The sequence below is a fragment of the Dreissena polymorpha genome, chromosome 2 (genome assembly GCF_020536995.1).
Source record: "Dreissena polymorpha isolate Duluth1 chromosome 2, UMN_Dpol_1.0, whole genome shotgun sequence".
NCBI classification, from domain to species: Eukaryota; Metazoa; Mollusca; class Bivalvia; order Myida; family Dreissenidae; genus Dreissena; species Dreissena polymorpha.
The window spans coordinates 32,812,618-32,828,592 of record NC_068356.1 but is presented as its reverse complement, the minus strand read 5'-3'; the positions used below and the strand labels follow the sequence as shown (position 1 = coordinate 32,828,592).

Genomic DNA, 15,975 nt, shown 5'->3' with positions numbered 1-15,975 from the left:
GATCACTGTCCTGATTAGAAAAAAGCTAAATGAGGGTTGTTGGTGAACTTATGCCTTTAACAACTGTAAGTTAGAGTTATTGTTTATTCTTCTTAACTAACAATGGCCTATTTTTGTAAGTAATCTGTTTAACCCCTTAACGGACGTGATTATTTAATAGTTAATTATTAATTTATTAAAACAAATTAATTATTTGAATTATACGTTTACAACGCGTTGTGTTTGATTTCTTTGCGAGTGAAGTGTTTAAGATTTGTTTTTGTTAAAATATATTTATAATTAGTTTTATATATGGTAATTCAGATATAATTGTCCCCGAGAGTTTTTTTTGCTGTAGAACATGCTAGGTCTAAAAATGTTTACACAAAACCATGACTGAGAACACAACATGAAAGATTCCTTGTTTGCGAATTAGTTATCGTGAATATGTACATGTATGAATTAATGAACGACCCACATTTTCAATGACAGGTATCATAATATGTATGCTTTTTATCAAGGGCCATTCTTGGATACACAGATATGTGGTGGGGCATTGCTAGGCACAACAGAGATTTTATTAAGAATCAAATCTCTGTTCACAGTATATATTGTGACAACATGTTTACTTTATAGCTGTACAAATGTTTGATCCGCTCAATAGCGTCTTTTTAAAGCGGTATTTTATTAGATATGTACGTGTGTTTTCCTTTGTTCCATTTTCATTGAAATTAAAGCCACACGCCTTATTTGGCATAGTAAATTTAAGTATAAATAAAAAACATTTTTTATCTATGCCACTTAGAATATATCTGGTGGTTACATGGTAGAAATCCGTCTTTTTTGCGCTTTAAAACGTAAAAATAATCGCGTTTGTCGAAATGGACGTATACGTCTAGAAATCCTACTTCCGGTTTTAAAAACGGTACCGTTTTAAAAATAATAAATTACTTGCTGACTAGGCTATAGATTTAATTTTATCTATTCCAATTAGAATATATCTGGTGGTTACATGGTAGAAATCCGTCTTTTTTGCGCTTTAAAACGTAAAAATAATCGCGTTTGTCGAAATGGACGTATACGTCTAGAAATCCTACTTTCGGTTTTAAAAACGGTACCGTTTTAAAAATAATAAATTACTTGCTGACTAGGCTATAGATTTAATTTTATCTATGCCAATTAGAATAAATCTGGTGGTTACAAGGTAGAAATCCGTTTTTTGCGCTTTAAAACTTAAAAATAATCGCGTTTGTCGAAATAAATTGACGTTTACGTCTAAAAACCTACTTTCGGTTTGAAAAGCGGTACCGTTTGAAAAATAATAACTTTCTTGCTAACTAGGCTATAGATTTAAATTTATCTATGCCAATTAGAATATATCTGGTGGTTACAAGGTAGAAATCCGTCTTTTTGTGCTTTAAAACATAAAAACAATTGCGTTTGTCGAAATGAATGGACGTATAGATCTAGAAATCCTACTTTCCGTTTTAAAAGCGGTACCGTTTGAAAAATAATAAATTACTTGCTAACTAGGCTTTAGATTAAATGACAATTTTGCACATTTCAAATTTCATCTATATGTATTGATTAACATGTATTTCATTTCAAAGTCAGAGGCAATTTGTGTGGTTTTAAATTATAAAAAAATTATTAAAAATGATGCTATTATCACAACTCAATATTTTTGTTATCAGTATCATCAGAAATGACCGAGTTGGTTCAAAATACAATTGTCAGTGGTTCGATTCCAGGTGGGGTTAACTTTTTTTTTACTTTTTTTTTCTTTCTTTAATTTCATACTTGCTTTATACTGGAGCTCTTTAGTCCTGTTGTTTACATTTATCAATTTAAAGCATTTAAACACAAACTTCAAATCGTGCAAAAATCTGTGAACATGTTAGTTATTAATGATTAAGGTCGAGTTTGATACTGTATGGTATTATGTTTGTGATTAAATATTGTTTTTTATTAATGTCTTTTGGTAAGCTGTTGTGATTCCAGTTAATATTGTAAACAATTTCAAATGTTTATGCATATTTCTGACAATCTTTGTACCGGTACTTGGGTTTTGTCTTATTGCTGTTATTTTTAATGAAATTTGACGTCTAGACGATAGGGATAATTAAAACAAAAAATCTATGTTAAAAGTGCGGTGACCCCCTTTTTTTATTTGTGTTTTATGATGACAATACGTAGATGAACATATTTGAGCAGTTTCGCAGAATTCTATTCGGTAGAAATTTTTTAAATTCCATTAATGTGGTTAAAATAGTAAAAAAATGATGTTTTTTTGGGTGACATAAAAATAATAATAAAAAAAAATCTTAAAATTTAACTTGTGTACTCCATTTTATTGGTAGTGTGTGGTTTAATTAAATGGTATACGATGTATCTTAGCTTAAATAATATCTAGATGTTGCCGATTTCATAGGTTATTAATTATTTTTACGCAATTAGAGATTTTTCAGTTTTATTGAAAAAGTACATGTATCAAAACAAGGCTGGTGAGCCTATGTTTATATTTCATTTTTTCATATAGTATTTGTATGTATATCTTAAATATAAATTTATGACAAAATCTATTTGGTGGAAAAAAATCAGCAAAACTGCAGCAACACCCCTTAACATAACAATAAAGATAGTTGTAACGATGAGTACGGGTATGGTACAAATGATTCAAATGCTGATGTAAGTAATGCAACGGGGGCGACGTCTAAGATATATTGTGTTTTTTGATGACCGTGGGAACCACGTCGTGCGAAAATGGGTCGTATACCATACGCGGCCAGCGTAGACCCATACGAGCCTGTGCGACTTACACTGTCTGCTTATGAGACCACGATATTGGACAGGGTAACTCTTGACCGGCCTGCGCGGACGCACAAAGTCGTATGAGGTTACGCTAGCCACTATGACTTAAGACCCCTTTTCGCATAAGCGAGTCGTTTGATCTTTGCAAAAATACGAGGTTATCGGGAAAACGATTCGTATATATACATATATTGAAATGAAACAATATAACAATTGTATTAACATCATATATGTGTTATAAATAAGCCAAGAAGCAGTAGCTATATCCATGAATGTTTTCATTCCACAATATGTGGGGCCTCACAACCAATATGATAAATGACACATTTAAAACAAATATACACAATGTAACAACTGTTAAATAAATAATCTCAGCCTGGTATACAGTCAGTGACACCAATTCTCGTCGAACATTTCGCCAAGTTTTAAAGCTTGCAAAATATACAAAACTGCATAAAACATACAATACCTTACATGGACATGGAAATAGATGATGAAATAAGTGAATACGCGCAACACGTATGAGTTAAGTGCTTGATATCTTCCTTTGAAACGCCTGTCATTGAAAACGGCCAATTTAAGTTAGAGTTAACGTACAGAAAATCAAAAAAGTGCAAATATACAAAAAAATAAAATAAAACACATCACTGTGCATCCATTCAAAGAGCAAAGATTCAATCACAGAAATAACTCATAGAATGAGGATCGTTTGGATTAAAACATATGCGTCACCTGCAGAAATGTCATATGTGAGCCAGGTCATGCGAAAATGGGTCTAAAACCATATGCGGCCAGTGTAGCTGCATTTGCGCAGTCTGGCCAGGAACTATCATGTTTGTTAACGAGAACACGAATCCTTGCATGACTTTACAGCGAGAAGCATAGCTCCTGACTAGACTGCGCGCTTGCGACGAATGGTCTGGAGCTACGCTGATCGAATATTTGATAATAAATATTTACTCATAGGCGGCACATAATATAACATTAACGATATGTCTTATGCCGATGTCCCATTTTAAAGTATTATTGGCACGTAAACTAATACATAGTTGAGACATTTCTATTCCGGTCTGTTATCGCAATAATATCACCCCATGTCTTGGGCATACCATATTGTATGAGCGAAAACAGTGTTCAAATAAAAAACAAAACAAACTTAAGATATGTGGTAATTTCCGATATGCCGCTTGTGATAACTGCGTCATGCATTTGAAACCGCGCCTGCCTCGCAATAAAGTACGTCACATGAATTAAGCCTTGCTCTGAGAAAACTGGGCATAATGCATGTGCGTAAAGTGTCGTCCCAGATTAGCCTGTGCAGTCCGCACAGGCTAATCAGGGACGACACTTTCCGCCTACATTGGATTTTTGCTAAGAAGATACTTCATTTAAACGAAAAATGTCATAAAAGCGGAAAGTGTCGTCCCTGATAAGCCTGTGCGGACTGCACAGGCTAATCAGGGACGACACTTTACACACATGCATTATGCCCAGTTTTCTCAGAACGCGACTCAAATAATATCGCGTCACATCTTATGTGGAGTGTCTGCACTGCAACGACGGTGTCACTCTATCACAAACTGTTTCACTAAGATCGAGGGGGTTATTCCGGCCCGGTACGTTACTTGCAATAGTACCGTGTCACGTCTCTAGTACAGCGTCTGCACTGCACGGAGCAGCACCACCGGAACTCGCAGTCACAGTCGTACTCCTCGCGCACCAAGTGGCGCCCAACCCGATGACCGCACTCGTTGCACAACCGGCGGCAGCTGTGACGCTCGAACTTGCTCATTGAGGACTTGTTTGCACCCTTTTCGAGTTTCAAGCACTCCCGGCCAAGCGTGCCCAGGTATCCACTAGCGTTGTCTGTTTCACAGTACAACGGGGAATCTTCAAAATGCACCAAATCATCCTTTGATATCTTTGTCAGTTTGGGATGTCTCACTTTATTGGTATAAGGCATGAAGCCACGCATATGTCTGAGGTCCTTTGCACGTTTGAACTTTTTACGAAGTTTGTCTCCGATTAAGCGGAAGTTAGACATGTGTTTCCAGCACGTGCGCATTTGGCAACTTCCGGTTACCCCATGACACTTGCACGTTGTTTTCATCGTATGCTTTACAGTCTGGAAGACGAAATAATAAATGTATTATATATTTGAATTTTGAAAGAATAATTTGAAAACTGTAACGTGAATTTTTTTCAGCATACAGCGGATTCAATTTACTTTACATTAAATAAGGTTATATCATATCTTCTTTGAAAGTCAGTTTCGTTTTCCACGTGTATTTTGTAGTTAGCAAGACGTTTCACCAAGCTACGCATGCGACTTGAAGAGCATTCATACTCAAACACAGAGTAAATACACGCACGTGTTAGTGAAACCGCATAATGTATTTTACGCCGAGCATAAATCGTGTAGATAACATGACATTTGCGCTAGAATACGTATTATAAGCGAAGCGCCAACTAAAAAGCCCCACCTGTTTTGCATTTTTGTTCATCAAACATAGCTTTAACAAACCCATTTATAGGTTTGTGAATAAAAAAACTTGCACATAAATACTGGCTCACAGAGCCGTAGCCGTTCGGGAAGGCCTACCTTGTGGCCCGCCCTCTCGTTGTGACTCTTGAGCGCATTTGAGATGTCCGCGCTGGCCTTTCCGGTGCCCAGGTAGAGCCGCGAGACCTTCTCTCCGAACTGTACGTTATGACTGCACCCGCCCCACTTCCAGTGCAGCGTGTCTGGACAGCGCCACGAATAACCATACGACATATCAGTTATAGTGAACTGAAGAGTGTTTTTAATGACTCGATATTTATCGGGCAATAAACACCGATTTTGAGTTCTCGGCTCGTGTTAAAAAAGCTCAATTTTTTTTACTAAACTTGGATCTCAGGGAAAAATTACTGTTTTCTAATTACATTAGGATATTATTATAATCACTGAAACAATATTCACTTGTTCAGCACATTTTAATGTAAAAATATATATTCTCGACATTGTCCGACAATTAAGATAATTGATAAATTTTAGGGTCTTCCTTATGTTTTCTCAATGGGCTTTAAGAATACGGACCCAGATGCAAGACGTTACACCAAAAGATTGTCACCACTTTGATAGTTACATAATGCAATACATATGTTTAAATTAAGAAGATTTGTGAATAAACGTTATGTAAACATAAAACAAAAAGAATATCAGTGAAACTGATGGATGCTCCCCGATGATGCGCTTTGTCAATATATGTGTTGTGTAACCACCTAAAAAACAAGAGTTGTGTTTGTGAAACACACTGCCCCCTTCTGCGACGTTTTGAAGCCGCACGGCAGCTATTTACGGAAACAAGAGCACCGCATAGCGCGTGCCAAGGCTCGGTTGTGGGTGCAGTTTTGAATAAATGAAAGCTTGTCAGAGGAAAAGATAGAGCCTATGTTAAAGTTTTATATTAGAGGTCACAGTGATGTATTACTCATGAAGGTGCAGCTACATATGAAGTTTCAACGTTTTAGATGGAAGCACTTTAATTGATTAAAAAGCCGATGAAAAGGTTTTAGCACGACGCGAACGGCGGCCGAGCTGGTTATTACAATATCTTGGGTTTCTCCAAAAACAGCCGAGCTAAAAATGACCTTTGACCTTGAAGGATGACATTGACCTTTCACCACTCAAAACGTGCAGCTCCATGAGATACATATGCATGTCAAATATCAAGTTGCTATCTTCAATATTGCAAAAGTTATGATCAAGGTTAAAGTTTTGTGACAGACACAAGACACAAACAATGACGGACAGGCCAAAAACAATATACCCCCGATCCGGCGGCATAACAATCTGTTATTAGCCTCGGCGACCTTGACCTTGACCCCATTGCCCTCAATCCTCATCAAAAGGTAGAGGTCCATGCAAGGTACCTACATGCTAAATATGTAAGAGATCGGTAAAATATTGAAGGCGCTATGAGAAACTGAAACAAAAGTGTGACGGAAAAACATTAATTGCCTTGGTTACCTTGACCTTGACCCCAGTGACCTCACACATCATCAAAAGGTAGAGGTCCATGCAAGATACCTACATGCCAAATATGTTAGAGATCGGCAAAATATTTAAGGCGCTATGAGAAACTGTAACAAAAGTGTGATGGAAGTAAGGAAGGAAGGACAAACTGGCAACTATACGCTCCTCGAAAATTTTCGGAGAGCATAAAAACAAAACACATACTGTATCAACTCATCCTAAAGGACAGGGCGGTATATTTGTTTCAGGATGATTTACTTACCATGGCCGTAATGGAATTTGCCGCCGTCCCCGCAGCTGCAAAGAGCGTTGTCGGCTCGGTTGCAACTCTCCGTCACCGAGTACATGATGCCGGCGGCCGACACTGACTGTAGGAAGGCGACCTCGCGCGTGGCTGGAAAGCATCATTTAGTGCAGCATTAAGGTATGCCTAGTTGGTTCATGGATAAAAATGGTATTCTGAAATCATGCCAAACATGGATCATCATCATCAACAGTCGCAGCAGCATGAGCAGCCGAATCGTAATCATCATGAGCAACATCAGCAGAGGATGAATCGAAGCATTAGTTAAAGTAGCAGTTATTTAGTCGGGAAAATAGGGATGTTCTTATAAAAATATATCTGAGATGTAAAGAGCTAACGATAGTGTGCGCTTGAAATAACACTAACTAGTAATTAAAGGATCAAAGCATAATTAGTGTATCATCCTCGAACTGGGATAATTTGAATTGAAACATGTGCGTAATGTTTCGTCTCAGATTAGCCTGTGCAGTTCAGGGACGACACTTTCCTTCTAAACTGGATTTTCGGATACTTTACGTTCAAACTGGATTTTCGGTTAGAAGAGACTTTCTTTAAACGAAAAATTCCATAAAGCGGACAGTGTCGTCCCTTATTAGCTTGTGTGGACTACACAGGCTAATATGGAATGACACTAAACGCAAATGCTTTAAGCACACTCTTCCCAAAACAAAGCTAATACATAAAGGAATTTATCAAAAGCATTATTCCGGGCGCAACGTCCGACGGGAACCTACCCTGACTTTGCCTGGACTTGGAGACGATGTTGGTGGAGGTGACGGGGCAGTTCCAGCGGTCCCACCGGAATTGGTGCTTGCACTCCTCTGCCGCCTCCTCCAGACCCTCCCGGATGCTCTCTACTATGATCAGGTAGCTCTGAAAAGAGAAAAAAAAACGTATGTAAGCAAGTCTAAAAGAATAATCTCTTGTCGGCTGAGAATTATTTTGCCAGTTTGTTGAAAAGACTACTGAAGAATTAGATCAATGTTTTAACGAATAACATATTTGCCACAGACGTGAGTTGTTATTCGGAACTCCCCCGTCTGTTTTTTCCGATATTTGAGCACGCGCGGAAGGTACAAACAAACTCTGACAAGCATATTTTCAAAGAGCGTGAAACAAAAATTTCTCTTATCGACGAGTAGTAAACACTACATTTTCTGCTTTAGCGGTCGTTATAGTTGGTAAAAATACAATGATTTAATAATTTTTATTTAGATGAACTAATCTCGATCGTGTTTAATTTTTAAGAATACTATGTAACACGATTTAATGCTGCATGTACATGTAAACAGCTTCGGTCACGTAACTTTGTCATTGCATATACTGTGCGTAGGCCTGGGCGTTCAGTTTTGATGGACGTTTGTAAACGAAACTACCAACACATTGACTCCATCGTATATATATATTATACTATTCAAATATATTTAAAATCATATAGACAAGTACCAAACAACAAAAACCTTACTATCCTCAGTCCATTCGTAGTACTAGAACTAATATATCGTTCCATATCAGTTGGATATTTATATGTCTATTGATATAGCTCTATTGTGATGCTTTTCTTTATTCTAATCTGAAAACTAAGGAAAATTATTCGCTAAGACTAAGACCTTAAGATTAGAAGGCACATCACTAACGAGCTTTACCATACATTACTTTTATTTGCTATACCATTAAAGCATACCGAAAAAAAACAAGAACATGAATAATGTTTTTTCATAAAAATATTGCATGTCAAGCCGTTTGTATAGGTTCCTTCATTGCCATACAGCTGACAAAGTCTGTTTTTCATGTCTTTTAAGGATGTTAGCTACTGAACCCATTCGTATAGACGGCTATTCATCTGAACGATGTATTTAGACTTTAATCCTGTATTAAACGTCTGACATGCATCTATATCACTGTTAGATGTGTTATGTGTAATTATTAATAATAATAGTAATAGTTATAACAACAAAATACTTTATTTTTGACATTTCCTTAAAGAAATCACTACAGTCGTTTAAATACTTATTATCCACTACTGAATGGAAAGCAAATCGGATATCGACGTTACTGGTAATTACTGTATTAATTGCAATGTTTGTACCTTCCGCGCGCGCTCAGAAATCAGAAAAACCCACAGCGCGCGAGTTCCGAATTAAATCTATTGATATATTATTCTTCACAGACCACAGTCACAATATTTACATTTTATGATCAGCGACATCGGAAACATAACCAAGGCGAACCGCTGATGCTCGTTTCTGAGACTGTGATTAAGATCTTGCTATTGGTTTCCGGCAAACGAAACATTGAATATTTAAAAACATCCATGTGCCAACAAATATATGTTTGATATACCCTATCGTCTAATTCCCTACACTTCCTGTTCATGTTAATAACATATATATATTTATTTTATTTATTCCAGTCTCAGCCATATACACATATTTACAAATACATGTATACAGCCATTCTATAAGAATTATAAGAGACTCTAAAACATATTAAAACATACTAAAACACACATCATAATAGTTGAAAGTAAGATTATGCTACTCAACTTATGCTATTCAACAATCTAGCAGAGCATCTTGAAATCTTTAGATATATTGGTTTGATGAAAACGCAACAACTAATTTATAGTATGGCTAATTAGAATATAATATTAACACTAAAACTTGTTATTTAAACAAGTATGTCAAATCAATTTATACCATCTATTTTAAATCTTGAAATCAAACAGTGGCCATGTTTTATATACATGTAAAATATATATTTACAGTAAAAATCTCATCATTATAAAAATATACACCCACTAAAATTTTACTATATAATATGTAGCCTTGGAACGTATTCAAACCAGTATATAAAGTACGATGTAGACTAGCGCTATGTACGTTTGTTAATATTTGTTATACGAAAAAATAAAAATAAATACAAAAATAAATAAATATTTTTATAATATAATACAATATACTAGTAATATAATATAATATAATATAATATAATATATATAATATAATATAATATAATATAATATAATATAATATAATATAATATAATATAATATAATATAATATAATATAATATAATATAATATATTATAATATAATATAATATACTATCTGAAAGAAGGCACATGGACAAGTTTTGACAATAAGAAATTGGACAGTTTATTTTCCGTGTAAATCAGTCCACTGCTATTATAATATTCGCGCATCGCACATCTGGATGCGGAGCTGAATTCGACGCCAGCTCTTAACAACTACCGCCTTGCAATATATTTGAATACATCGAATTCACAGCCGAACGTAGCTTTCATTTCTCTTTGTTAACTTCACAGACCTGAATAATATCTATCTATGGATATCGATAGGTTTAAACTAAATTAATTATAATGCGAACTGTCTACATAGTGCTTTATCGTTTCATCGCGGCATTGACACTTTCTGTGTCAGCAAGGCATTGTGGTCGAACACAGGGTAATCTCTAAACCGCTCTTTTATCCGCGACCAAATTTTTAAAAAACAATTCCCACGTTTAATTGTTGAACTATGAATGATGTATGCAATTGCACCCAAACATATCAAACGAGCAAAGGCTTGTTGGGAAATGCATTTATGAATGAAAAATTCATTAACATTCTTTTTGAATTCCCATTTAGATCCCAATCGCTTGTCTTTAATTACGAAAAACTATCGGGCGTAAAATTAAATGTGATTTGTGGCATTGTAATCCCTTATGATCACATTTTTGCGCATTCCGTTCAAATAGGATTAAAATGCCACCGATAACAGGATTTGGAATGCTCAAATAAGTGCTTACAAATCAATTTGTGAATTTCAAAATTGCTTTTAGTGCCATGAGATTCCAATTATTTCCCTATTTTCGTAAGAGGGTATTAAAAGGTATGTGTACATTGTTCGACTGTTCACATACATATCGAAGAAACGCTGACCAAGCCATGCTGGTAAGCAAAGTGTCAAATCTGCAAGAATCATGCGAATCGCGGCCCGTTTATGCAATGCATGCATTTCTACCATTCCACTAACATGTGACACGCATTTGTTTGGTTTCATAGTCATTATTTTGATCCGCACGTGATGAAAGCATAATCACAGTAATAATTTATCGTTTGTAAGGCATTGTATGAGATTTATGCCAACAATTATAATTCATACTTCTGACTGGTACTCAACATCTACTGGTACTCTACATGTCAAACGAACAAAATAGCATGAGCTTTAAGAGAAGACTTCATTTTTTCGGTGATAAGAACGAAGAATTAGATATGTAATAATAAGTACTAGACGTACTGCTACTGCTACTGATATTGCAACAACTGCTACTATCTCTTCTACCACTGCCACTGCTACTACTACTACTATTAATACTGCTACTACTTCTACTACTACTACAACAACAACAACTACTACTACTACTACTACTACTACTACTAATACTACTACTACTACTACTACTACTACTACTACTACTACTACTTACTACTACTACAACTACTAACTACATACTACTACTACACTACTACTACCACTACTACTACTACTACTACTTACTACTACTACTACTACTACTACATACTACTACTACTACTACTACTACTACTACTTCTACTACTACTACTACTACTAAAACTACTACTACTACTACTACTACTACTACTACTACTACTACTACTACTACTACTACTACTACTACTACTACTACTACTACTACTACTACTACTATTAACTGCTACTACTACTACTACTGCTACTGCTACTACTACTACTACTACTACGACTACTACTACTACTACTACTACTACTACTACTACTACTACTACTACTAACTATTACTACTACTACTACTACTACTAACTACTACTACTACTACTACTACTACTAACTACTACTACTACTTACACTACTACTAACTACTACTACTACTACTACTGACTACTACTACTACTACTAACTACTACTACTACTACGACTAACTACTACTACTACTTCTACTACTACTACCTATCTACTCTTCGACTACTACTACTACTACACTTCACTTACAACAACAACTAATACTACTACTACCTAACCACCTACCACCACCATTACCACCACCACCACCACCAACCACCACACCACCAACCACCACAACCACCCGCCACCACCACCACCACCACCACCACCAAACAGCCAACACCACCAACCACCACCACCACCACCAACCACCACACCACCACCACCACCACTCACCACCACAACCACCACCACCAACCACCTACCACCACTACCGACAACCGACCAACCCACTCCTTGCAATAATACTTCTTCTAAAAACATTGAGCTCAATACTCATGAAGCTTTTTTTAAATTAAAGTTTTTACGACAAACATTGTCTTCTAGGTGCGCTTCTTTTTTCAACAATCTAATGACAATTATAATCAGAACAATGTGTGCTTGTCGGCAAGTGGTTCTGCTAATTGTGCATGACTGATAAGGTGTTCTGCACATCTGATACGTGACTGCTACAAGATATTTGTCATTATTAACGTTGTGAAGTCCTCCACATTTAACTTGAAGATGAACCGATAATTATGGAACAGAGTAAACCTAATATTAAACAGGAATATTTGTCTTGATTTGTTTGAACTTAGTTAAAATACAACAAAAGTCATGTACATATTATATGTTCATGAAAATTACGCATTTGTTCGAAGTAATCGCAAAGACATGTGTCTGTTATCTAAGCATTTAAAGATTGTCATTACAGTCTTCCTTTTATTACTAATCGAGTCATGTAGAGCACAGATTCCTAAAGATTTACTGCAATTGTTCCTTACATGGAACCAATTAGACTTGACAAATTGACTGAATTTCTATTTATTCTTCATCACACAAGTATGCGTTGTTTGACGCGTTCCGGTGAGCAAAAACTGACTTAAATGGGGTAACATGCAAACAGTTGCACTCCGCGGTGCATACCTTGTTTAACGACACTTCGTCCGTTGGAATCTTCTTTTCCGCCGTCTTTTCTCTTGGCATCAGCATCTTGTCGAACTGTGACCTTGAAAAAAAGGTTTGTGTCAGACGCGCATGATAATGAGTATTAGTAAAATGCTCATAACACTGTAGCACTTTGTAAACAACCCAAAGATCCTTTATTTCAAGAAGGTACGACGTACGACGTACGAAAAACACAAAAATGAATAAATGGCAAGTAAATATGAGTCGCGTTCTGAGAAAACTGGGCATAATGCATGTGCGTAAAGTGTCATCCCAGATTAGCCTGTGCAGTCCGCACAGGCTAATCAGGGATGACACTTTCCGCCTAAACTTGATTTTCGGTAAGGATTGACTTCATTGAAACTAAAAATTCCATAAAAGCGGAAAGTGTCGTCTCTGATTAGCCTGTGCGGACTGCACAGGCTAATCTGGGATGACACTTTACGCACATGTATTATGCCCAGTTTTCTCAGAACGCGACTCATATATAGGAGATGTCTCAAATGTCCTCTTCCATTTGCTCTGCAGCATCAATTTAAAATATGTCTGGAAAATATCGCAAATTGTCATAAAGTATCGTCTCGGCGATGTAGACTGGGTTCTTTCTGTAACTAAAAGGTTAACAAGTGGAGATATACGTTCGCACAACGAAGTCTTCTTTTAATGCCCGATGGCATAGGGTATTGTCATTTCTAATCGAATACACACAAAACGCGATACACAACAGACAAGCGTGTCAGCAGGTGATTTGCAGATTTCATACAAGATGAATCTCCGTAAAAAAATATTAAAATCTTTAAGAGACTTTCAAAGAATAACGGATCAGATTGGCTGTCAGTCAGGGGACTGTTTGCACACAACGCGTGTGGATACGAAGCTATTACCGAAAGAATGCCAGGCCGGTTCATCGTATTGTTTATGGGCATGTTGAAATACAAATTAGCTAATGGCGTCCGTCAAGCGTAATATCAGATGGACAATTATTTTAGTCTAGTTAATTAATATAATCAACGCTGATCATTATCGGGCTTGTTGTTAGTTATGATAAGAATACATTAGGTAGATGAAGCGTATGTCGCCAAAATTGCATTTCTGTTCACGTTTAAATCATCTTCGGCTTGACGTATATGTTGGCTCAATTAATTGATATATGAAACGGGTATATATAATAGCAAATTCACAATTAAAGTTTTATAATGACATTTTCCCCATTGGGATATTTATAGTAATACAATAGACTACGTTTATCCTATGTCTGATATTCCTCACAAGAACATGGGCATATATACAACAATGTAACTTGTTAAACAAGTCAAACGTAATTTGTTGATTAGTACGTATGACGCGTATGTGATAATACGGACGGCTGCAACAAAGGCTATAGTGAAAAAATATAGTGAACTATATCAATCTCAAAAGGGTATAATAAATCAGTTCATATGTTAAAATGCACGACACATGTCTCTAAATCAATTAGACTGACCGAGCATGAGATCTAAGCTCGTTCTGTAATACAATAAGTTACATTTAGTTATTCTCTTAAAAGGATAGTATATTATACTTTCTCCCACCGTAATAAGTAAAATATAAATTTCTTAGCAAGCTAACATATTCAAAAGCGGGACACATTTTTTGTTTTATCCATCAAGTTGCTATATCTTATTTCTGTTTTATTTCTGCTCTGGGAAAACTAGGCGTAATGCATGTGTGTAAAGTGTCGTTCTATATAAGCCTGTGCAGACCGCATAGGCAAACCAGGGACGACACTTTCCACCAAAACTTGATTTCGCTAGAAGAGTGTTCATTTAAATGAACATTCAATACAAGCGGAGAGTGTCGTCCCAGATTACCCTGAGCCGACTGCATACGCTAATATGGGGCGACACTTAAAAATAATATAATTTAATGTATGTGGTATTTGAATTTTACTGCATGGTTTTATTGAAACAAGAGCAACATAGTTATCTTGATGCAGCCGATGAAAGAGTAACAGTTTACGGAAATAGAAGTTATAGTGTATACTCATGACCCCTAAATTGTGCCCAACAAAGTAAAGAGAGCATGTCAAATTTTAAATACTTACACATAATGTCGAGAAAAATAATATGGCGACTCATAAGAAAACAGCTTGCTAATATGTTATGCTAGATAGAAATTCTGTGTTCTCACCATCGATTGTGTTTGTTTTGTATTTGCATTTTAAATTGATTATATATGTTATGTAATGCTTTATTGTTATTCGTAGTCTCGTGACAGAGAATCATGTGTATATTTGTGTATTAAGACGATGTACTTTTGTATAGGTCTGAATAAAGAATCTGTCTGTCTGTCTGTCTGAGTGGGCGACCGGGTGTGTGTGAAATAAATAACAGATAATACATATAAAAAGGAAATAAAAAGGACTACACAAATAAAGTATAATTGTACACACCTGGTATCTGCGTATGATCCTACATAACTGAAAATGAACACAACACCTGTCAGACTAATCAGTCGCCACATGATTGTGATTTTTATATCAATTATGTTATCATAATTTATCACATTTTTATTTTTAAATCCGCAAAACGTAAACCAACGCCTATTGCTTGTCGTACCGACTTTGATAAAATGAAATAAACTAGGAATGGGCAAAGACTACTAATAACTATTGTTATACCTATAGGCCTATGACATCAGCTATTGGACATTGAACACTGATAGATAAGCCGTTATGGGTAGGTATTGAAATGTAAATTGCGCTAATTGGCTGATTCTGTTTGTACTGTTTAAAAGTATATCTCCCTTGAAATCTGACGGAAAGCTAATAAATGCATTTGTGGAGTCACTTCCCTCGCATGGAAAAACGCGATAGCCGGCTTTAGAGTGCA

The 15,975-nt window shown here is 36.0% G+C and overlaps 1 protein-coding gene across 1 annotated transcript; it reads right to left on the bottom strand.

The window, feature by feature from the left end:
• Window positions 1-2,963: 2,963 nt before the first annotated feature.
• On the bottom strand, window positions 2,964-15,720 carry LOC127866510 (protein Wnt-8b-like). Its single transcript, XM_052407064.1, has 6 exons — window positions 15,537-15,720; window positions 13,085-13,166; window positions 7,847-7,985; window positions 7,071-7,202; window positions 5,393-5,535; window positions 2,964-4,915 (listed from the first exon to the last, which is right to left on the bottom strand). The coding sequence occupies exons 1-6, from the start codon at window positions 15,605-15,607 to the stop codon at window positions 4,412-4,414; spliced, it is 1,071 nt and encodes a 356-aa protein (XP_052263024.1). The 5' UTR covers window positions 15,608-15,720; the 3' UTR covers window positions 2,964-4,411.
• Window positions 15,721-15,975: the final 255 nt, after the last annotated feature.

Excerpts from the sequence above, each read along its gene's own strand:
- LOC127866510 (XM_052407064.1), bottom strand. The coding sequence starts at position 15,607 with ATGTGGCGACTGATTAGTCTGACAGGTGTTGTGTTCATTTTCAGTTAT. Across the intron at positions 13,167-15,536 it reads GGATCATACGCAGATACCAG|GTCACAGTTCGACAAGATGC; the intron begins GTGTGTACAATT and ends CTTTTTTTCAAG. Across the intron at positions 7,203-7,846 it reads CAAGTCCAGGCAAAGTCAGG|CCACGCGCGAGGTCGCCTTC; the intron begins GTAGGTTCCCGT and ends GATGCTTTCCAG.